Genomic DNA, 21861 nt, shown 5'->3' on the forward strand with positions numbered 1-21861 from the left:
CGATGGCTATAATTTTCCACCGAATTTGGTTGATGACCCTGAATTTATCTCGAAACAAAACCGTGAGAGACCCGTGGACGAGCGTTGCTGTCCGCGGTGCTGACGCTAGCACCGCGACCAACGTCATTAACATGCGACACGTTCAAAGCAAGTCGAAAATTGCTGTCGTGAGCGTGAGTTCATATTCTCACGTTCTGTATACATTTCTCAATGTAGTGTGCTTTGGACAACATCTTGGATTCGGATGTCTTTCTTTCTTTCCATATTGAACTTCAAAAGATGCGTTTGACGTGCACACGTGAGCCTGCTGGCACGTCATCCAAAGCCGCCCAGGGAGGCCGGACCAGAGCACGCGAGCTAATGGGGGTGTAATCCCGGTGTGCGAGCTTCCGCTTGATTCGGCCAATGGAAGAACAGTGCGCTACGCTTAACAACGCCATCTGCTGTCAAGTCTGCCTCAAGCCCCCCCCCCCCCCCCACGCCCACTCCCCCCCACCGTCCTATGAACCTTCTGGGACCGCTACTACTGCATCACTGCTCCACCACAAACCGTGAAGATGGCGGCCCGGGTAAGATAAGCCCACGTTATCGTGTTCTCTATGGCGTTTTTTTTTTTGGACGAACGCGCGCTTCCTTCCTGCTTTCCAGATAAACCGGGCAGCAAAATGTCGGACCGACTGCTCGCTCCGACTATTTGGGATGCGGCCAAGCCAATGTCATTGCGAACGGTGTTCGTCTTTATTTGTTGAAACGGACTCGATGCCGCAGCCTCACGCGCGCGCTCGCAACGTGCGAGACGCGATTCGCCAGGCGTTTCGAGTTAGCGGAAGAAAAAAAAAAAGCAGCAGCGCGGCTGCTTAATCCCGGGAGCTGCTTGCCCTTGAACCGAGGCTTGCTGCGTAAAAAGCGCTCACTGATAAGAAGCTTGCCTTCCGCTGGCGGCGCGTCGAACAGAACGACGTGCAGCATTTGAGGGCGCACCTCGACAGGGACGTGTGCGGCCTCCGTGGTGCTGATGCTGACGGGATTGTTTGGACGAGCGCCTTCGTTCCGCAGCGGTTTTTATGAGCACAGGAAAGGCGTTCGAGGGGGTGGCTCGGCGTCGCCGTGCGTCGATTTGAGTCCATGTTTATCTTGTGTGCCGTCGGGTAACATGATCTAGCTGAACGCAAGCTGTGTGTCTTCCGAAGGGCACCGTCGTGGTTGTTGTTGTTTTAGTGGACAAACCGCATAGTTGCTTCTCGTAGCATTTTAGCAAAAAGCAGGTCAAGCTCACATTGTCACGAATATCTTGAGGGGGTCGAATTGTTCCACTGCTTGAACTATTTGGGGTGAGGTATACTCCCTTCAACAAACCAGCTCAGCGCGGCCCTGGTTTCAATGTTTGGCTCTGAGCCCACCTGTGTGGAATTTGTCTGTTCTTACCACACATGTGAGGAGAAGTGAAGACTCTCCATCATCGTCCGAAGCCGTAAATGGAAATGTGGACGGTTGTTGGTCCTGACGTGTGCCCCGCGATGGACTACCGACCACCCCGGGGTGTGCCCCACCTCTCGCCCAAAATCAGCTCGTGGTATGGACCCCTGACCCGAGTGAGGAGAAGTGGCACAGAAAATGGCCGAACGATGGCCTGATGCTTGAAATAAGGATCTTTGCTGTCCGAGGCACTGTCGGATTGCTTCATGCGGTTGCCGCGGTGACCGCAGCATGTGCTTCGACCGCGGTACACCGCGTTGGAATTTCTCCATCGGCCGGCGCTTACTACCGACCGAGTCAAAGTATTTTCATTTGATTTAACGAGATGAAAACGGATGGAAAGCGACTGCATTCAAATCACCACAATCAGGCTAAATTGTCTTCTCCTGCCCCTCCTCCTTCGCGTCTCCCTTTGCAGACCATGCAAGCGGCACGATGCCCGACAGACGAGTTGTCGCTGACAAACTGCGCCGTGGTCAGCGAGAAGGATCTGCAGTCCGGCCAGTGAGTCGTCATCACTCTCGGCACACCCGTCTTTCTCTTTCCGTGCCAATAAAGATGCGAACGCTGCTCACGTTTTGCTCTTTGCGAGCTGATTACCGCCAGATGTCATTTTCGCTACGTGCAATCGTGTTTCCTTGACCACTGGGAGGATAAGCGGTTGGGGAAAATGGATGAGTGCATGTGTCAGCGGAGCGATTGAAGGTTTTTATGACACTGGATATCATGCATTCAAATGACATCATTTCCTATGGAAATATTGATTCGACATTTGAACAAATCGGATGGAGACAGGCGGCCCAGAATTGATGGCGATGAGATGTCGCACCGTTTTCTGAATGATGGAATTCGATCATGTCTGTCGATGCCATAATGCAACACAACACAACACAACACAACTCCACTCGAGTGTATTTCTCAAGCAACCACCGCTTTCTGCAAAGGGCCCCATATGGAGCAAAAATCATTCATCCAACAACAAACCATAAAACAGTCAATTAATCAACTAAAAATCAAGTCTGGTGCTGAGACCAAAGCCAAAGAACAAAAATGAGCCTCCGCTTGGTCTCTCCTCGTGCCGTGTCCCATGCAGACCTTCGGCACCGGGGGCGGTGAGGCCGGGCCGTTTCGAGATTTGAAAACAAATGATGATGATCTTCTAAAAAGGGACCCGGTGAAGGGATGCCAGAGTGGGAGCGATTTGCTTTCTCTTTCGAGTAACAGTCAGGAAGCGAGCAGCAGCATTCTGGAGCAACTGGAAACGCTTCATGGAGGATCATTAGCGGCGGAAACGTCTTCATTTCAAACTTTATATCTTTAAAAAAACAAAAGGAAACCCCAGCACATAGTTTCACGTTGCCCCTGCAGAAAATGCAACCAGCAAATGAATTAGGATTCAGAAATGGGGTGATAATGTTGCTCCATGATGTATTTGTCTTGAAGTTGAAAACGCTCGCTGTCTTTCTCCAGACACGTGACTGTGAAGATCACACCCAACCACAAATTTGTGTTCACCGTCAAGACCCACCACACCGTGGCGCCCGGTTCCATTGCCTTCAGCCTGCCACAGGTACTCGCCCAAACATCCGCAGAAAATGTGACGCCACAAATTCTTGTGGGGATGCGATCCTTGAGAGGACATAACCTTGTTGAGTTGGCCTTGTTCTTGTCCTATACGAGCCTCAAGAGAGCAGGGCGATTTACAAATGTCACTCGGACGTTTTTTTTTTGGGCATGAAATAGCGTTTCCAAAATTCGGCAAATGCATTTTGATTACTCTGAGAAAAAAAAAAAAAAGAGCTGCAAATTTGCTGGAAGCAACGCGTTTGTCGGTCGAAGATGAACAACGCAAACTGTCCTATTTTGCTCTTTCCTTGGTCTGTTTTTCAGCGGAAATGGGCCGGTCTCTCCATTGGCCAGGAAGTGGAAGGTATTGCACTCTGAACGTCCAATCGGTGTCCAACATTTGCACACCAAATGGAGGATTGCTAACTGGACTTGACCGTCTCCCAAATCACACATCATCAAAACTGTCACGTTGTTGTTGAGAGTTGCTGCGAAGTTAAAAGAGGTTTTCTATCCCTAGTAAGCTAACCAAGGTAAAAAAAATTAAAAAATTAAATTGGGGCGGGAGGGGGGGGAAAAAAAAAGAAAGATTTTGAGAAGACTTTTTCATGGCACAGTTGAATAATTGAATAAGGGTGATGATTCCAAGATATCAATATTTGATCTTGACTTCTGACAATGTAAGATTGATTACATCGGAAATGGATGAACATAGTCATTAGAAAAAAACAAGACACGTTTGCGATGGAATGTTTCGGTATTGGTATTAAATGTCTGTCCTCAGTGTCCAACTACAACTTCGACAAGTCCAGGCAGTGCATCGGTGCCATGACCATCGAGATTGACTTCCTGCAGAAGAAGAGCACCGACTCCTCACCGTATGACTCGGATATGATGGCCGCCGAGTTCATCCAGAAGTTCAACAGCCAGGGCTTTTCTGTCACGCAGCAGGTTTATTTGTTGTCCGTCGTATTCGGGCGCAAGTGTGCGGGACGCTTTGATTCCGACACGTGGCGCGCTTTCGTTTTCGTGCCGCAAACAATTCCTGTGCCGTTTTCCTCTCAGCTGGTCTTCAGTTTCTGCGACAAACTCTTTGGACTGGTTGTCAAAGACATTGAGGCAATGGATGCCAGCATCCTCAAAGGCGAAGCGGCCTCTGGAAAGAAAGCGCAGAAGGTACGCGCCCACCTGCATAGCGTGCGCTTGAATTATCAACGCAACTCGAGCTGTTTTTTTGGCGGCGGTTGCTCCGTTGTTCCATCTAATGCTGTACTACACCTTCTCGGCGTTATCGAAAAGGATGCCTTGTCCGCGGTGATCTCTTTGAGATTTCCATAGAGGTTTGAAATGAAAAACAAAGGAAATGACATGAAATCCATCTCGATTGTTGAAGGTCCCCCTTGTTTGAAATCTGAGTTTTCCTCCGTTCCCTTTGACAGATCGATGTCGGGCTACTGGTGGGAAACAGTCAGGTGATTTTTGAGAAGGCGGAGAGCTCATCCTTGACACTTGTTGGTATGTTTCGTATTTGAAAAAACAAAACAAAACACTCGAAACAACACGTAGCCATGAATGGAAGTGACTTCGTCATTGTCAAGGAATGAATGCGCTGAGAGACTTCAGGAGTCCCTCGCGAGGTACCTTTTGTCTCCACAAGATGGCAGCAATGCGCGGCGCGTCGATGTGTCGAACTGCTTTGAGTTAAAAGACATTTGAAGTTATCAAATTTGTCCGACAATCTGAGTAACATTGGTGGAAGTTTAAATGCCACGCGTGCCTCTGTGATTCCATTTATTTATTTTGTTATACGAGTACTTTTTTTATTTTTGTAGGTAAGGCAAAGACCAAGGAGGCACGTCAGACAATCATCAACCCGGACTGGAACTTTGAGAAAATGGGCATCGGGGGTCTGGATAAGGAATTCTCTGACATTTTCCGGAGAGCTTTTGCTTCTCGGGTCTTCCCTCCAGACATTGTTGAGCAGATGGGTAAGGAGTGGCCTCCGTTTCGTTGTCGGCCGTCCCGGTGCGGTAACATCCTTCGTGAGGCAGACTCACGTTTGTGTCTCTTTGCCTTCCGGATGTTTCTCATCACTATTCCTTTGGTGTTCTGCGTCCAGGCTGTAAGCACGTGAAGGGCATCTTGCTGTTTGGACCGCCGGGCTGTGGAAAAACCCTCATGGCCAGGCAGATCGGCAAAATGCTGAACGCCCGCGAGCCAAAGATCGTCAACGGCCCGGAAATCCTCAACAAATATGTGGGCGAGTCCGAGGCCAACATCCGCAAGTTGTTCGCTGACGCGGAGGACGAGCAAAAGCGGGTGTGCGGCCGGCCGGCTGTTCTCCTTTACGTATTCAGAAACGTGAAGTTTAACGTGTCTGGCCCTTTTCATCGCCGCCATGACTAGCTGGGAGCCAACAGCGGGCTTCATATCATCATTTTTGATGAGCTGGATGCCATTTGCAAGCAGAGAGGCACGGGCGCGAGCAGCACGGGCGTGCACGACACCGTGGTCAACCAGCTCCTCTCCAAGATTGACGGCGTGGAGCAACTGAACAACATCCTGGTCATTGGTAAATAACACTTGTCTGATTTCGGTTTCGACTATTTTTCCACGGATGCTTCCTTTCCTCCTCTCCGTCATCGCTATTTCTGTTTTCAACCAGGGATGACCAACAGGCCCGACCTGATCGACGACGCCCTCATGAGGCCCGGCAGGTTTGAGGTCAAGATGGAAATTGGTAAGTGGTTTTCCTCTTGGCCTCGCGGTCCCCCGTCGCCTGTCCTGTCTTTTCCAAATGATTCGAAAGCGCAGTTTTTCGGGTGCGTGACATTCAATTGCACATTTTGAGCAAGTAATAAACAATTCGACCTTCACTGGGGTAAGATGAAGTCAAACAAATCTCTTCAATCAAAGCATTCGCCAGAGGCCAGACCAGACGTCGTCAATCTGTCATGATTTCATGCCAGCCAAATCTGTCCATCGCTCCGTTATCGTTATTTTAACCACGCTTGTGTCTTTGCCATTATTACAGTTTGTCAGGGCTATTTTAAGGCCGTCAGATCTTCTTCTTCTTCTTCTTCTTTGGTGGCGTAGGGAACGTACCACTTAGCACGGGGGTGGGCAATTATTTTTTGCATAGGGCCACATGAGAACCAGAAAATATTATGGAGCGCCGGATCAAAAGGGTGAACTAAATTCGACATCATATTAATTGGATTTCTTTATTTAAAAAGCAGTATTTTGCATTTTTGGCACGTTTTTCAGACTTTAAGAGTACATTATTCTGTTGCTTGACTTGGCGCTACCGCGGGCTTCCGTATCGTCTCCCCCTTCCTCCCTATGCTCTGCAACTTCAAGTAACTGTCCAAATGAAATGAATGCAGTTGTTGACGTCGAACCTTAATTGTGTACCAACCTTCGGCGGGCCGGATTAAAAAGACCCAACGGGCCGGATTTGGCCCGCGGGCCGTAGTTTGCCCACCTCTGACTTAGCATGTCACACGCATTCGCCGCACAAGCGGCGTATCTACTTCGGTAAAGTACCACGCCACATACTCACGTCTGATCGCTCATCCATCGTGGGACACCGTGAAAACGAAAATAAAGATAAGACAGAGTCGTTACAATCGATATTTACGGTCTTCTCTTTGCGGCACGCATTTAATGAAGAAACAAAATATCACATTCCATGTGCGCCATGTAAAGCAGTAGGATATAAATTGAAGATAATAAAAGTCCATCGCACCATATATTTTGCTCTCGTCTCTCTCCGGTGGTCTTACCCGGTTAGTGATGATTACGGTGATGGACGAAGACCACTTGGGTGTGTGCACAGTCCGTCAGTTTTTAGTTTTTTTTTTTTTTTTAAGTTTGCCGTCATTGGAACGGCCACCATTGCTGATGGTTCACGTCTTATATGTATGATGTGTGCGTGTGTTTTGTTGTTGTTGTTATTTGTAACTACGAAACGTACTTGAACTTAGCGGTCACCTTGTCGCCGTCGTATCCGACCAGGTCTTCCCGATGAGAAAGGTCGCGTTCAGATTCTCACCATTCACACAAACAAAATGCAAAGCTTCAACCTGCTCGCGCAAGATGTCAACATACCAGAGCTGGCGGCCGAAACCAAAAATTACAGCGGGGCGGAGCTGGAGGGGCTGGTCAGGGCCGCCCAGTCCACCGCCATGAACCGACACATCAAGGTCAGTTTGGCGCTTGGAAGAAATATGGGCGCATTGATTTTCATCACGTCTATTTCACGGCGCTCGTTGAAACGTGATCTCATTTCATTTCGGTTGGGTTGTTCACGATTCAGTGAAATGTATTCCATAAAACAGATTGTTCATCCGAAATCCAGGATAATTCGATAAAATGACAAATTATATTCCTCCGATGCTGTTATTTGAGCACCATACAATCCTCGAAAAACAGCGTTTGAGGAGCAATTTCGTCATGTCGAGGACCGAGGATCATGGGGAGACGCGAAGGGCTGCCGCTGTCCACTATTTCAGCATTTCAATACCGTGAACATTTCATATGCAGTATATCTGCATCTATAAAGTGGACGTAAAATGAACGGATGGATGATAAGTCGTCCAAAAAAATGGGTGGGAATTTTTCAAGACCATTTTACCGATTGTTTGGCGACATTAGAATGTTCAGAATGTGCATTGGTGGTCCACCACGTCTTCTCTTTTTCAGCCAGTTCTTCTCAAACATGTATTTTTTTTTTGCCACTTCCCTAGTTTTGAATAGCAGCAAAAATGTGAAGAATTGCTGAATGGATGTCATGCACTAGCGGGGCAGGAAAAGCTTTTGCCTCTCTAAAAACAATAACGCTCCCCTTTGAGTACAAAGTGATTACGATGGGAATCGTTTGTGGTGGAATAGCAGCGAAAATTCATCTTGCTGCGAGATGTGTTTCGAATAAGTTAGCGTCTCTATACGACATTTGGATTGTTTTTTTTTCCCCCCCCAGGCTACATCTACCGTCGAGGTTGACACGGAGAGGGCAGAGAAGCTGCAGGTCACCAGAGATGACTTCCTGGGATCCCTCAACAATGACATTAAACCAGTGAGTCTCATCTGCTTTTCAATTGATGACCTGGGATGCGGATTACAATTTGATTCCTCTTGTTCCCCCCTCAGGCATTTGGTACAAACCAGGAGGATTACTCCAGCTACACCATGAATGGCATCATCAAATGGGGCGACCCGGTTACCCATGTCCTGGGTGATGGAGAGCTGCTCGTACAGCAGACCAAGAACAGCGATCGCACACCGCTGGTCGCTGTGCTGCTGGAGGGTCAGCATTTGCCCATTTGACCGGGCGGCTCCTTGCAAAAATACCAAAAAAACGTCATTTTTCACTCTCACACATATTCTATGATGCCGACGTTGGCAACATTTGCCCAGTGGCACCGTATTACGTAAAAGAAGCATGTAAGATGGTTATCGCTGGCGACAAAAAACATCATTTCACTTGTCCAATGTCTCACTCGTCAAACGTACCCCCAGGTCCGCCCCACAGCGGAAAAACAGCTTTGGCAGCCAAGATTGCGGAGGACTCACAGTTCCCCTTCATCAAGATTTGTTCTCCAGACAAGATGATTGGACACTCAGAGATTTCCAAGTGCCAGGCCATCAAAAAGGTTAGTGACGCACTGTTTAACCTTTTGTGAGCGAACACGTCAGCTGTTTTGGAGCTTGAGAGAAAGGACCCAAACACAAAAGAGTCGTTCTGAAGCAGTAAACAAAAACCTTCATGGGCTCAAATGAATGCCACTGAGAAGCCCAGCTCATAACACTGGACTGCTCCCCTCCCAAAAAATTGCGTCAAGTAGCCAGCAGCGTTTTCTAGGGCAGTTTCGGATGTAGAATCCAAACTCCTCATTAGTTTTTCTCTATATGCTCCCATTTCTTGTCATTTGGCTTGTTTTTGTTTTGTTTTTTTGAAAGGGTGAGGCCATTTTTTTTTTTTTTTTACATCAGCAAATCTTCGTTCATTTGTTAGGCATACAGTCATGAAGATAGCGGATCGCTTTATTACATGACGGAAGAGTGCACGTGGACACACTTACTCACAGTCGCGGGCCTGGCGGATTATTTAGTGCACAGGGTGTGGATTGTTTTTCACCATATTGTGACTGCTACGTATGGGTAAAAAAAAATCAAACATCCATCCATTATCCGAGCCGCTTAAATAATTCAACAGTTCAGTCTCCACACACTTGTCCTGCTTGCCGCTGTTGAAAGGCAAAGATGAAAACTAGTTTGCTAGCCCCGGCGCAAACGGCGCCCCGAAGCCGACAAACCGCTTCGGGTCAGAAAATCAGGGATGCAAATTCAGCTGATATTTCCGATCCTGTTTTCCCTGGATTTTAGGTCTTTGATGATGCTTACAAATCCCAGCTCAGCTGTTTGGTGGTTGATGACATCGAACGTCTGCTCGACTACGTCCCAATCGGACCGCGTTTCTCCAATCTGGTTCTTCAAGCCTTGTTGGTGCTCCTGAAGAAGGCACCACCCAAGGTCAGAGTTCACTAATTGTAGACCGCTATCACGACTGTTGTCGAAATTTTTTGAAAAACCATTTGCATGCCGACTTGTTAACTTTCTTCATTTAAGTGAAAATCAAGATGGCTTCAGAGAAAAACAGACCACCTCAAAGGCAGCGATGGAGCTTGTGGAAGCAATAGCCACTAGAATAGAGGATCAAGAAATGAATGGGATTTCTCTAGATTTAAAATACCATAGATCATATATTGTGGAATAAATTAGAGAGCTTTGGCATTAGAGGTGTAGCGTATAAATGGCTAAAAAGTTATTCAGATAGTAGATACCAGCATTTCAACAACGTAAAAGCGAATCGATTGAAGATCACTCATGGGGTTCCTCAAGGGTCCGTGCTAGGCCCAAAACTATTCATATTTTGTATAAATGAGACCTGCTGTGTTTCAAAACTATTTATTTGCCGATGACACATCACTCTACTGCTCTGGAGAAAATCTGAAACGCTTCTGACGACTGTGGAAAAAGAATTGAGTACATGAAAAACTGGTTTGACATCAATAAATTATGACTAAACTTAAGGAAAGTTACCCCTCTCAACCCCCCCCCCCCTTCCCATTCATCCTCCCCCTTATTACATGTTATGTCTTGTGACTTGTTGTAACTGTCATATGCTTATTTCTGTGCTAGGGTCTTTTTTTTATCCTGGACTTAAATTATCCTCGGAAGAGGATAGTTCGAGCGTGGTTTTTTTTTCCCTCTGCCTACCCAGCGTTTTTTCCTTTCTGAATTCTGATTGTAATTTCCCCATTGCGGGACAAATAAAGGATATCTTATCTTATCTTATCTTAAAAGAAACAAACTAGCGTGTCAAAAGAGTTATCGTAACCGATTTCTCCTTCAGGGTCGGAAACTGCTGATCATTGGCACCACCAGCAGGAAGGACGTCCTCCAGGAGATGGAGATGTTGGACGCCTTCAGCACCACCATCCACATCCCTAACATCTCGACCGGGGAGCAGCTTGTTGACGCTTTAGAGGTACGAAGTCACACGGACACTTGAGTGAACGATGCACGCGCTCGCCGAGAGCTACGCAGTCGCGCGGGCGCGTGCCATTGAAAAATGCACAAATAAAATAACCTTGGTTCCCGCTGAACGAAATGCCACTTTGTTTCCTGTGCAGTCGCATTCAAAGCATTCCCTTTTGAAGATTCTCGGCGGCGTCGCTCACATTCCGTGCTTCCTTTTTTCTGCAGCTGCTGGGCAGCTTCACAGACAAAGAGAGGGCCAGCATCGCACAACAGCTGAAAGGAAAGCGAGTTTGGATCGGCATTAAGAAGCTCCTCGTGCTTATCGAGATGTCGCTGCAGGTACACGCGCACCTGAAATGAACTCGTTAGTCTTTCATATTTATATGGAACTGCTGTATAGTTCACGCTACACCGGCAAAGTCTGCACGTGCTCTCCAATTATATATATATATATATATATATATATATATACACACACTGTATATGTGGACAGTATTATAAATAGTATTAAAAAAAAGAAAAATCGCAAAATCAAGACAATTTCATGTCAACACTCAAGCCAAAGCAACCAAACACTAATGACACATTTTGATGTTTGGACTCTTTTTTTTTTTTGTTGAAACTTTGGACTGTACGTCACTCACATTTGACTTTGTTGTCTCTAGATGGACCAAGATTACCGAGTGACAAAGTTCCTGTCGCTGCTGCGAGATGAGGGGGCGTGAGTATGCTTACGGAAAAAAAAAAAAAAGAAAATCAGCCACATCCCTCAATTCAAACCTTCTTTGTTTTGGGATCACCTGCTTCACTTTTTTGCCATTGCTGTCTCCATCTTGTGCGAACCCGTGTGCCCGTGCCTGTGCCTGTGCCTGTGTGTGTGTGTGTGTGTGTGTGTGTGTGTGTGTTAGAGTGACTCCAACTGCAGTGCCTTTCCTCACCAATCATTTTATTTTGCATCAGGTTGAATGAAGGCAATCAAATCCGCATTTAAGCCGCCACTCAGTGGTTCCAACTGTGCGCTGGTAAGCTCAACAACAAAATGTGCCCTTAGAATCCTTCGAATGGAAAAATGCAATTCAGCCCTTTTGGAATCGTAGCCAGACGCTGTCTTCTCCGCTGTTGATTGCAGTCTTGAGATTGCTTGCGTATGTCCTTTAACGTCGCACCTTCTGGTAATTAAACGACCACTGTAGCCCTAACGCAGGGCCGTCCAAACTACGAGCCGGGGGGCTATTAGGGGCCCTCCATCCATTTCTAATTTCCATACACGCTGACTCAAATTGGTCAATTTAATCATAGCCAAATGCTCTTTTCAACAAGTCATGCGGTCTTGCTTTAAAACGCCTTTTGCCTCCATGTTTTGGGTGTTTTTTATTTTATTTTTTTGCATACATCTGTCATTCATAAAAAACATGCTTGGATTGTTTTTTTCCACTCGACTATGCTCTTTATTGTTTTTTTTTTTCCATTTAATTTTCATGATGGAAATATTTGAATTAAATGCATCCTGTTACAGGCAGTGGCTCGACGAGCAGCAGCCAATCACGGGGCTTAAAAAGACTGTTCAGACACACGAGAAAGCCACATTAGAACACTGAGATGCCAAACGGCACCGGCATTTCTCCTATTAGAAAATTTGAGGGCGTTTTTTTTCTTCTTGACAATGTAATTCACTTAAATGCAGTTATGGGCTTGTTGCGTGTCCTTGCCCAGAAAGAAACCGTATTGTAAACGGCATCGTTATCTCCATCCAGAATTGCCCATGTCTACTTTGTGTGTTTTACAGCGATCGCAGCTTTTATGAGTAGAGTGGCTTCGGAAACGCAACGACTATTTCATCATCAACAAGCCGCAAACAGGATGAGGAAGAGGAGAAGACGTCGTCGTGTTTGTCCACCAAGTCATTCCTCCGTCCCTCTTTCTAAATACACAATCTGGTAAAAGACGCCCCCCCGTTGTCCCCGCATGATCCCATAGGCAATATCTTGATCACTGCCCACGTGTCACCCCCGTCACCAAAGTATATTTGTCGTCATTACTGCAGTCTACAGGAAGTCGTACTGTCATTGAATTGTTATCTGGAAAGATACTGCAAGAGATGATTGTAAAAAAAAAAAAACAACAAAAAAAAGTGATTTTGTGCATCGTGCTAAAGAAAAAAGCAACCTGTATTTTTCGCTTCTTGTGTAGTAGGCGTTGTATTTGTTATTGTCTTGCTAAGTTATAGTCCGGGGGTGTCCAAAGCTTTTTGTTGGAGGGCTGCGTACAGAAAAGTGGAAGGATGAAAGGGCCGCTTTCAAATGTTTTAAATGTTTTAAACGTGCTAAAGTCGGTCAAGAAAGCAATCCAACATTGTTTGTATTGTTCATCAGCTTTCTGTTTAAGGCGTTTAGGAAAATGTTACCAAGTTATACATACATACATGCATATACTGTACAGGGGGAGAGCTGGCCGCCGAGAAATGGATGGCAGGTCGCAAACGGCCTCCATAGTTTGGACACCCCTGATCGAGTCAGTATGATGCTGTACATACAAAGTAAGAAGGCAGGACAAAGAGAATGCAACTAAAACGGACGTAAATACCGCACCGAATAGTTTTGCTTTGTGGACTGTCAGAGGATTGCAGTGACCATGTCGTGGCTAAGCAAAACGCACTTTGTTCCCTGTGTAAATGTTAAGCCTTTAATTCTCTGTAACGTGTCCAAGGCCAACTTAAGCCCAAAGTACATAGTGTATATATAAACACAGGCAGTATATTGAGAATCGTTGAAATGATCCAAGTTCTTTCCAAATTACGTATAGAGACGGACTATATAATAGTGCGATTTTGTGATCCTTTGGCGTTCCGGATATATCGTGACATCATCGGGCTAGTTAATAGTTGGAGGTGAATGTTGGATTGTGGCGTGTCGGTTGTGTGCAGTTCAGTTCAGTAGAGTTTAGTAAAAAAATAGTGTAGCTTTGGCATCGTCAGTGTTCAATGCAAAAGGAAAACGCAGCTTTTAAGATGGACGTGAAACCACAACTGAACAAAAAAATAGCAACAACAACAAAAGCAAGATATTCAAAGTAAGTGGTTCCTCATGGAAGCATGAGTTTGCGTCTCCCTGCCTGCATGTGTTAGGAGCGAAACGCCGCGTGTGTATGCATATGAAAGTGCGTACGCGCTGGCTTAAGTTTACCTGGAACAAAACTGACTATGCTCTCAATATTTTGTTGTCCAAACTGTTGAGGCAATCACTCTGAGAGTGAGAGTGAGAGTCGGCGGGGAGGAGGGGGGTTGCTTTTTTTTCTCAACTCAACTGTATTTCTCGGGCGCTTTCAAACAACCAGCGCTATATACAAAGTGCTGTACGTTGGGCCAAAATCATTCAACTCATACAGCAACAAACAATAACAGCGACGGCAGAAAGCACAAAAACAGTCCAACTAAAAAGTCTCACGCTCAGTCAAAAGCCAAACAATAAAAAGGAGTTTTTCAAGAGGAGTTTTAAAGAAGGGCAACGAGGGGGCTTTCCCAACGTCCAGCGGGAGGTCAATGGCGCCAATTGGCCGGTCCAGTTTCAAATCACCGTGTAGACCCAAGTTTGAGACTGTTGGCTTAAGACATAGGTGTCAAACTGCGGTCCTGGAGGGCAGCCGCCCTGCATGTTTCCCAAGTCTCCCCGTTGCAACACAGCCGATTCAAATGATCGGATCATCAGCAAGCTCTGCGCAAGCCTGACATTGAACCAGTTCATTTGAATCAGGCGTGTTGCGACAGCGGCCCTCCGGGACCGCAGTTTGACACCTACGGCTTAAGATAAGGAGCCACGGGGGCCCAAGTTCGCAGGGTCGGATGGACAAGGGCCACCGGGACCAAACCCCATCACTTGTGTCTTCTTTTTATGGAAATTCAAGACATTCGGTGCCAACCAGGCCTTGATCTCCTCCAGACAGGATCAAAGTGTAAAAACAAACAAACAAGCAAACACAAACAATCCTGTGCCACCTGTACTATGTTAGAGAAAAACAACTTTGCACTTACTTTGAAAAAAAGAAAAAGGGGGTTGTTGTTTTTTTTTTTTTTTCCTGGGCTGCTCCACTACTACGTCCATCAAAACATGCCTTGAATTTGGGCAGGCTACCAAGGAATCTCAAAACTAGCAATGCATCCTGGAACTGAATGTGCTGCTGAGCTGCTTATAAAAGTTGGCTCTGGTGATTGCCTCACATGCTTGCCAAACACAATATTAACCATGCCCTCATTTTTGTCCAGGCTAATTTTATTCGCTTGTTTATTTACTTGAATAATTCTACTGGGTGAATATCATTTGTTATTATTCACGACATTTTTATTGAGTATTCCTTTTGTCAGTTACTGCGATGACCATTGTTTGATGTGTGATGAAGAATTTACTCCTTAAATCAGGTAGTGCTTACTTTCCTGTCCTTTCCACCTCATGAATGGTGTTTACTGCTTCATGTCCAAAGTCTGTTTTCTTCTAAGCATTGACAACATTGTTGTGTATGCGTGCAAGTGTGTGTGTGTGTGTGTGTGTGAGATGTATTATTGCAATAAAAAGCACAGATGCACAGAAAAAAAAAATCATCCTGCTGTTTATTGTTTGTTGGTGAAGTCTCACAAGACAGAGTATCTAAAAAAGGGTGGGTTTTGCCGTTGTGGGTGTGAGCACAGCTGATTCCATACATTGCCAAATCCAAGGGGCTCCTTTCATGCCTTCAAATAGACACCTCGCACCTGTCTCTGATCGGTTGCTTTTCATCAAGAGTTTCGAGGTCAAAGATGGGGTAATCTTTTTAAAACTAATCTACATACTTCTGTCAGCCTTATACTGATAGTTTGAAATTGCAAATTCACCATTTATTAAATACAGTATCCTTTGTTGATTCCTACCACTGTACACACAAACGACGTATTTTCTTCTTTTTTTTTAATTCGACTCATCTCTTCGTTAAAAAAAAAAAAAAAGAAGCTTTGCCATCGCGTTTGCTGAGGGAAAATGGAAGCGTCATCTCGCTCGGCCGTTTCTGCAAGCGAGTCCGGGCCGCGCGCCAGCTCCTCGCTCCGACCGCTAGAGAGCAGCACTGAGCCCCGCGACGCCTCATCCACAGCCGAAGCAACCGTGCTTCCTCCTGACCCGCATTCGGCCGCGGCTCAGCGCACGAGCTCGGGGGGAGGACGCGGCGCGCACACGCGGATCGTGGCCGTGGCTTTGACAGTTGCGGCCACACGCGCCAGTCAGCGGAGGGAAGTGGGCCAACTGGGAGAGACTCGGCGCCTTTTCGGGAAGGTAAATGCACCTCCGCTCGCTTTCACCACCGACCATGCTCAGCCCCCCCCCCCCGCCCCGCCTCCCCGTGTTTTCCGCCGGCTTTACCCCGTTGGCGTCGCTGAATTGTTGACGGCTCTTGAGGCGGTTACGCGGCTTTAGAGTGCGGCTTGGTGAGTGTTGGTCTTATGTTGCGTGGGATGGGGTGGGGTGGGGTGGGGGGGGGGGGGGGGGTTCAGTGACGGCTGCGTTGTGTACATGGAGCCACGGTGCAAGGTGAGCGCTGTCCTCACGTCAACCCGGTCGGCCTGCCCGTCCCCTGCACGGTAACGTGACCTAAACGTGAATGTAAGGAATACTTTGAGCTTCCTCGTTTGCGGAAACGCCTCGAGACCGGCGCGCTTCCTAAGAAACGCGGGGCTCTTCGCAAGACAGATGTGAAGTAGTGTTTTTTTTCCTGAAAAATGGCTGAACTGAACGCCTTGCTCTTTTTGGAAGATCTCACGAGTAGATCGTCGCGATGTCACGGCAGTCCGGCGGCGGCGGCGGCAACAACGACAAGTCTGCGTTTATTGGTGGCGGATTTGTTGTCAGTGTCAGAAAACGAGCTCGTGTTGTTGTTGTTGGTTTTTTTTAAAGGTGCTCTCGCGTTGGGCAACCTCGGAGGTATTTTGCCGTTTGGGTGTCAGTGTGGTGCATCGAATGCATTCGGTCTTCCTCTCACGGGATAGTCCGATGCAAGTGTCGGATGGGACCGGCACTTGATAGGCTGTCATTTCATGCCGTCCGCTTGGTCATGCCAAACCAGCGGGCAGTACACGCTGTACTCGACGCGACTTGGCCCTTGCACCACTCTGATAAATACCGAGAGTAGTTATTAAGAATTGGTTTACCTCTTTTGGGGGCTTTCAACTTGGATTCAAAGGACGCGGTGTTGTTTGAAAGATGGACGTGATGATGCGTTTTTGCATTCAAAATGCTTGAACAAGTTGCAAGATTTACGCTCGTGCGATGGCATGCGTTTGCGGCAGCTCTACTTAGATGGCCACTTTGTTGGCAATGCCAGGAAATTAGTAGGATTATTTTTCTTCTGAGGTGCTCTTATGTTGGAGAGCAATCGAAGTGTGGTGTCATTTGTGTCACCTTAAAATGAGCAACAGGATTTTTTATTTTTTTATTTTTTACAGATAATTTAACCAATCTGCTCGGTAATTATTTACGAAGAAATAGTTTTGCCCATTGTGTTTGCTATGAAATGGATTAAAATGTTGAAATATGTTTAATGCACATATTTAGTTCCCCCCCCCCAAATAAATCAATGAAACGAAAAAAAATGAATGTCCCTTTGCCCAAATTGTGAGGGTTCAAATTAGGAGGTTTTAGGGGTGCTGAGTTGAATGAAGATTTTAATTTATTTTTTTAGGCCATCCACACCCACCTCGTTATTAAGCACGGGGGTGCCCAAATGTTTTCATTTAAAATTCTTCAACTTGAATTCATGAAACACGTTAAAATCAGTCCGGCAAGCAATGATAGATTGTGAACATTTTACGTTGGACAAATGTTACGTAGCAGCGTTCTGTTAAAGGTGAGGAGGCAAATTGTTTAGCATTTTTCAAGATTTTAGCGTGGCCAACGGCCCCCTGCATCGATCAGGAGCCGAATCCCAGCTCTACGTTCAGAACCAAAACGAGAACAAACTGTAATCGGCTGAGCATTTTTAAAACGGTTACGCGTGAATGATTTCCGTGACCTGTTCATGAATGGGACCTTGACGCGGCAGAATGTGGAGGAAACAATTTAGGCTTCTAAAATGGAATGATCTTTGTTCATCAGAAACGGTGTGACTATTTTAGTTGGAAATACACGAGTTGATTTGTATCTTTGCTGCTCAGACTTTATAAGTAGTCGTGGCACCGATTTTGTTTTTCCACACCTTACTTCCTCCCTCTGCCTACCTCCGCTTTTAACGAGCCGGGTGGGCCGTGTCAAGTGCCATTTTTAATGTGTGCCGCTGGCCACTGAAAAACGGATGGTGGGCCACCAATGGCCCCGGGGCCGTAGTTTGGGCACCGGCGATCTATCAGCACATCATCAAATATACGGTATGTTGACTGAAGAGAATAAGAATTCGGGCCCGTCATCTCATCAGGGAACTGAAAACTTTGATGTTCAAGTCTGAAAAGGAAATCCAAGTAACCCTTCCCGCTTTTCGCTGAACGCCAATGAAAAGCTTGTTGTTGTTTTATGTTGTCGTACGTGTGACATAATTGAACAGGATTTGCTCAGAATCGCAACCGTGCATGCAATGACACAATTCAAAAACGCAAATATTCGCCCAACAGGATTTCATCCTGATTATTTTGGCCTTTTTTTTTTTATTGGTGGTCCACTGGAAGACAGAACAATGGCCGAATTAATGAAAACATGCCAAAGCTGTTTGAAAATATCCCAAGTACGGTTGTATGTTTACATCTAAAGCTATAATCTCCGCTTTGCATGCCAGCAGCCAGACATGACCTCCTTTGACGTCCGTTGCTCACCCACCCCAACCCCCCCCCCTCGCCGTGTTCCCATACAGCTTATTGCTGCGAGGCTGCGTTCTGGTTTTCTGAGGTTAATTCGTAATGTATAGAGCGAGAGCGTGTTTGTGGAGGAAGGGGGGAGGAGACGGGAAAGAAAAAGCAGTCTCCTCCACCCCGCCTGCCTGTGAGAATGACTTACATAAGAGTCCCGCGAGGATCCACAGCCTGCTCACGTCACAAAGGTGGAGACGGTGCAGGTGGGGCTCGCATGGCTCGATCCAGTTTGCCGAGTTAGCAAAACACGCTTTCTGTCATCCAAGAAGCTGTTCTTGGGGCGTACCCGCCATCGAAAGCATACCGACGCTATTCGGAGCTTAGACTCCGTCTGTGGATGATGTTTCATCAACGGGGATTCCGCAAAGGTTACATCAAGGCCTCTGGACTTTTCACCCATCATCCATAGGCGGGTGACAACAACACCCTTTGTGTACCCCCCCCCCCCCCCCCCAGGGTGACCCATGATGACCTAAATAGGAGGAGGACTCCGCAGATAAAATTTAGAGCAGAAGAAAGCCTTTCGGATGAAAGGTGAAACGTCTTCAGCAGCCCCCCCAAAAAAGTCTTATTTCACCCTTTGCGGATTATCGCGACCTGTACGATTGAGAACGGACTTAGAGAGACGAGAAATATAATTGAGGGCAATATGCCGTCTGGCTGCCGCTACTGTGTTTTCACCGCAACGACTGCAAAACAATTTCTCCATGCCAAGCGCAAATGGCCAACAGACGCAAGTCAGAGTGTCGAGCTTTTCGGCGGAGTGTAACACGAAACGGATAAGGAGCGCAAGAGTCAAACCGTGACTCGATTGAGAAAAATGTTGCGTTGCGTCGCCCCAATTTGTGTCTCTGACGCATTTGCTCACGTGTCCAAGCTCATCTCCCGCGCGCCCCTCATCAAATGATGGCGGACCTCAAGGAAACCTTTGCGTTTTGAGGAATGCAAACGATGCGGCTTGTTCTGGAGTGTCTCAATCTTTTTTTTGGGTCCCTCAACTTCTACGATGGTGTTGGGCAACAGTCCTCGTCACATTTTCTTCAACCTTATATTCCTTCCATCTTTGCGCAGACATATCACAATTGAATTTCAAGTCACATACCGCCGAGGTTGGACAATTTGGAAGACAACCAGCCCCCCCCCCCCCCCGCCCACCCCACCCCCAAATAAAAAAATCCAAAAAAAATTCCAAATCTCAATTTCTAACGGCATTATGCACGGACAGGCGACATGTTTTTTTACGGGGCCGCAGGAAATTGTAGAGGGGAAATGTGATGTCGACAGTCGTAAAACTTGGAGGATCACAAAGAGACGCCAGCCGCTTCAATTTTAGATTGGGTGCGCCCCCGTTCGGGAACTCGGGCTCCCATTCCAATTGACTAGGTTTATTTTTTGTGGTCTGCATTGGCAGCCGTTGAGTTCTGGACCCGGGCCTTCAGTGGGTATTTAGTCACCTAATCCACCTCTTAGTAACACCATCACGCCCCCCCCCCCCAAAAAAAGTACAAAAACCCAACTATATAAATAGCGCTCCGTTCACACTGCAGAGCGTGTTACTGAACTGTTACTAAAAACAACTTCGCAGACGATTATCTGTCCAGTCGCCCTCCCGAGCCCTCTCACCCGCATGCAACGCATTCATTCCCGACGTATTCCCGCACGCAAAAGAAGCCGACGCGTGCCGTTGAGGAAGGCCACGTTGGACGACGTCATCTGGCCACGCCAAACCATCGAAGCGGGAATGTAATTGGGGGGGGGGGGGGAAAAAAAAGACAAAAAGCTGCGCGGCCAAGTCACATGCCCGTCATCTTAGTCTACTTTGCCCGGGGGGCCCTCGGAATCGATCGCGCCGGACGTCCGCGGCCGGCGTAACGTCATTTCTGCGCGGTTCTTAGCCATAGCGGCGCTTCATGAACCAATCAGATTTCAAATGAATCCTCACAGGGACAGAGCGCATTTCACGTCAAATGGGGTTTTGTTCTTTTGATTCTGAGCAGCTCCAGATGCTATGTGGGAGGCGGCGGCGGGGTTGGGGGGGGGGGGGCGGCACAGCCGCATGTTGCCATCGTGCGCTTTTGAATTGTATTCCATACTGTTTATGTAACTGCCACGGAATAGTTGCGGTGTTTAGAGGCGGATCGAGTCACTGTGTTGGAAAGGCAAATAGAAGCCCGCACATGGCTGGACTAAAAGTTCTAAAGTGCATCGCATGAAAACTTGGAGATCTGCCGCGCTGGCAGCGTTTGGACTGTGTCGCAAGGGCCCGCCGACACACGGCGCAAGATCACTTGAATTTCATCAGCTGCGCTTCAGTCGTGGCGTTATTGTTTTTCTTATCAGATAACAGAAGTGGACGTTGCCAGGGCCTCCTCCCCGCACGCGGGCTTCTTGCCTTCATGGCGGTCGTGTCTTTTGCGTTTCTCCGAACGAACGAGAGGAGCTCCGTTGAGGACCGGTGAGCGTGCACAAAATGAAATCCCGTTCAAAGTAAAACTGACGTGTGTCGCGAACGCGCGCGCAGTCCAACCAACCTTCAATCCGACAAATGGCGGAATATGAACAAAATGCTGAGTGAAAATATCAACAATAATAATAATAATAATTACATGATGTGAAAAACAATTGTAAATAGCGCTGCGATTTATCCCTTTTTGTATTTATATTGCACTTAATTGAACGGGGTTTGTTTTTTTTTTTTTCTTTCTTCTTTCTACCCACATTCTTGCTGCTGGAGGCTGTCAATTTCCCCAGTGTGGGACAAATAAAGGATATCTTCATCTTAATCTTAATATTTCAGTCGAGAGAAGAAAAAAAAAAGAAAGACTGGATCAAGGAAGGCTATTTATGGGACTGTAATTCAGACAAGTAATATTCAAGCGATTCCGGACATCGACTCGTTCCTTTCATGATAACTGTGGCAAAAATAAAACGCCTGTCGCTGTTGATGAAACGCATGAAGGACGTGATCTTGGGCTGAGCCCACATGTCTGGAGTTAGGTAGACCAGAACTTATTTCAAGCGCTCTCTTTTACAGACCAATGAAAATACCGTGTGAAGAATTTTAACTTGTGACTTTCAGAGGGCTCTCCGAGTGATTTACGGACAGCGTTTCACTTGTTCGAGTAGCGCCAGACTCGGGCTAGAGCATAGCGATGGCGTTAGTTCTTTCTTTCTTCCCAGACCCGAGATTGCGTCACGACACGAGCGATCATGATGAAGTTGTTCTCGTGTGAAGCGAAGAGCACGTCGCGACAGACGGCAATCATTCAAGCGGCTCCGACATTTGAGCAAAAAGTCTCATTTCGTAAGAGTTCAAATCTTCAGACGTTGCCGTCGATAGATGGAGAGGAAACAATATTCTCCGGCCTGAGAGTGAAAGTCAGCTGTGCCTAAACCAGATGTTTGCTTAGTAATGTAGTTGG

At 46.9% G+C, this 21861-nt stretch overlaps 2 protein-coding genes across 10 annotated transcripts in view; both read left to right on the top strand.

Annotated features, from left to right (window-relative positions):
• Positions 1-211: 211 nt before the first annotated feature.
• On the top strand, positions 212-15178 carry LOC147192283 (vesicle-fusing ATPase). 3 transcript variants are annotated; one of them, XM_086133050.1, is made up of 21 exons: positions 212-569; positions 1895-1980; positions 2947-3046; positions 3367-3406; positions 3827-3993; positions 4108-4218; positions 4482-4557; positions 4875-5030; positions 5162-5361; positions 5449-5614; positions 5708-5782; positions 7060-7247; positions 8024-8119; positions 8194-8350; positions 8563-8696; positions 9430-9576; positions 10460-10594; positions 10813-10926; positions 11253-11308; positions 11548-11609; positions 12374-15178. In XM_086133050.1, exons 1-20 carry the CDS (start codon positions 558-560, stop codon positions 11576-11578), a joined length of 2247 nt encoding a protein of 748 aa, XP_085989176.1. In that variant the 5' UTR covers positions 212-557; the 3' UTR covers positions 11579-11609; positions 12374-15178. The 3 variants fall into 3 exon arrangements, with proteins under 3 accessions (XP_085989176.1, XP_085989177.1, XP_085989178.1); XM_086133052.1 differs by lacking the exon at positions 212-569 and adding an exon at positions 608-1573; XM_086133051.1 differs by lacking the exon at positions 11548-11609 and having other exon boundaries at positions 223-569.
• Positions 15179-15718: 540 nt separating this feature from the next.
• LOC147192284 (thyroid hormone receptor alpha) overlaps positions 15719-21861 on the top strand; it is a 38525-nt gene continuing 32382 nt past the window's right edge. For 3 of the 7 annotated variants that reach the window (XM_086133419.1, XM_086133409.1, XM_086133415.1), the window contains exon 1: positions 15719-15881. The gene's annotated coding sequence lies outside the window, so the exon portion shown is untranslated. Of the gene's footprint in view, positions 15882-15968; positions 16034-16079; positions 16209-20538; positions 20895-21861 lie in introns of those variants that run through there. The other 4 variants (XM_086133411.1, XM_086133410.1, XM_086133414.1 and 1 more) reach the window with 4 other exon arrangements.

The sequence above is a fragment of the Hippocampus guttulatus genome, chromosome 16 (assembly GCF_054856545.1).
Source record: "Hippocampus guttulatus isolate MCC_2025c chromosome 16, RoL_Hgut_1.0, whole genome shotgun sequence".
In the NCBI taxonomy this organism is placed as follows: domain Eukaryota; kingdom Metazoa; phylum Chordata; class Actinopteri; order Syngnathiformes; family Syngnathidae; genus Hippocampus; species Hippocampus guttulatus.

Bases quoted from the DNA above. Each gene is read 5' to 3' on its own strand.
- LOC147192283 (XM_086133050.1), top strand. The intron at 5,783-7,059 runs GTAAGTGGTTTT...GTATCCGACCAG, and splicing joins TGAGGTCAAGATGGAAATTG to GTCTTCCCGATGAGAAAGGT. The intron at 8,120-8,193 runs GTGAGTCTCATC...TTCCCCCCTCAG, and splicing joins TCAACAATGACATTAAACCA to GCATTTGGTACAAACCAGGA.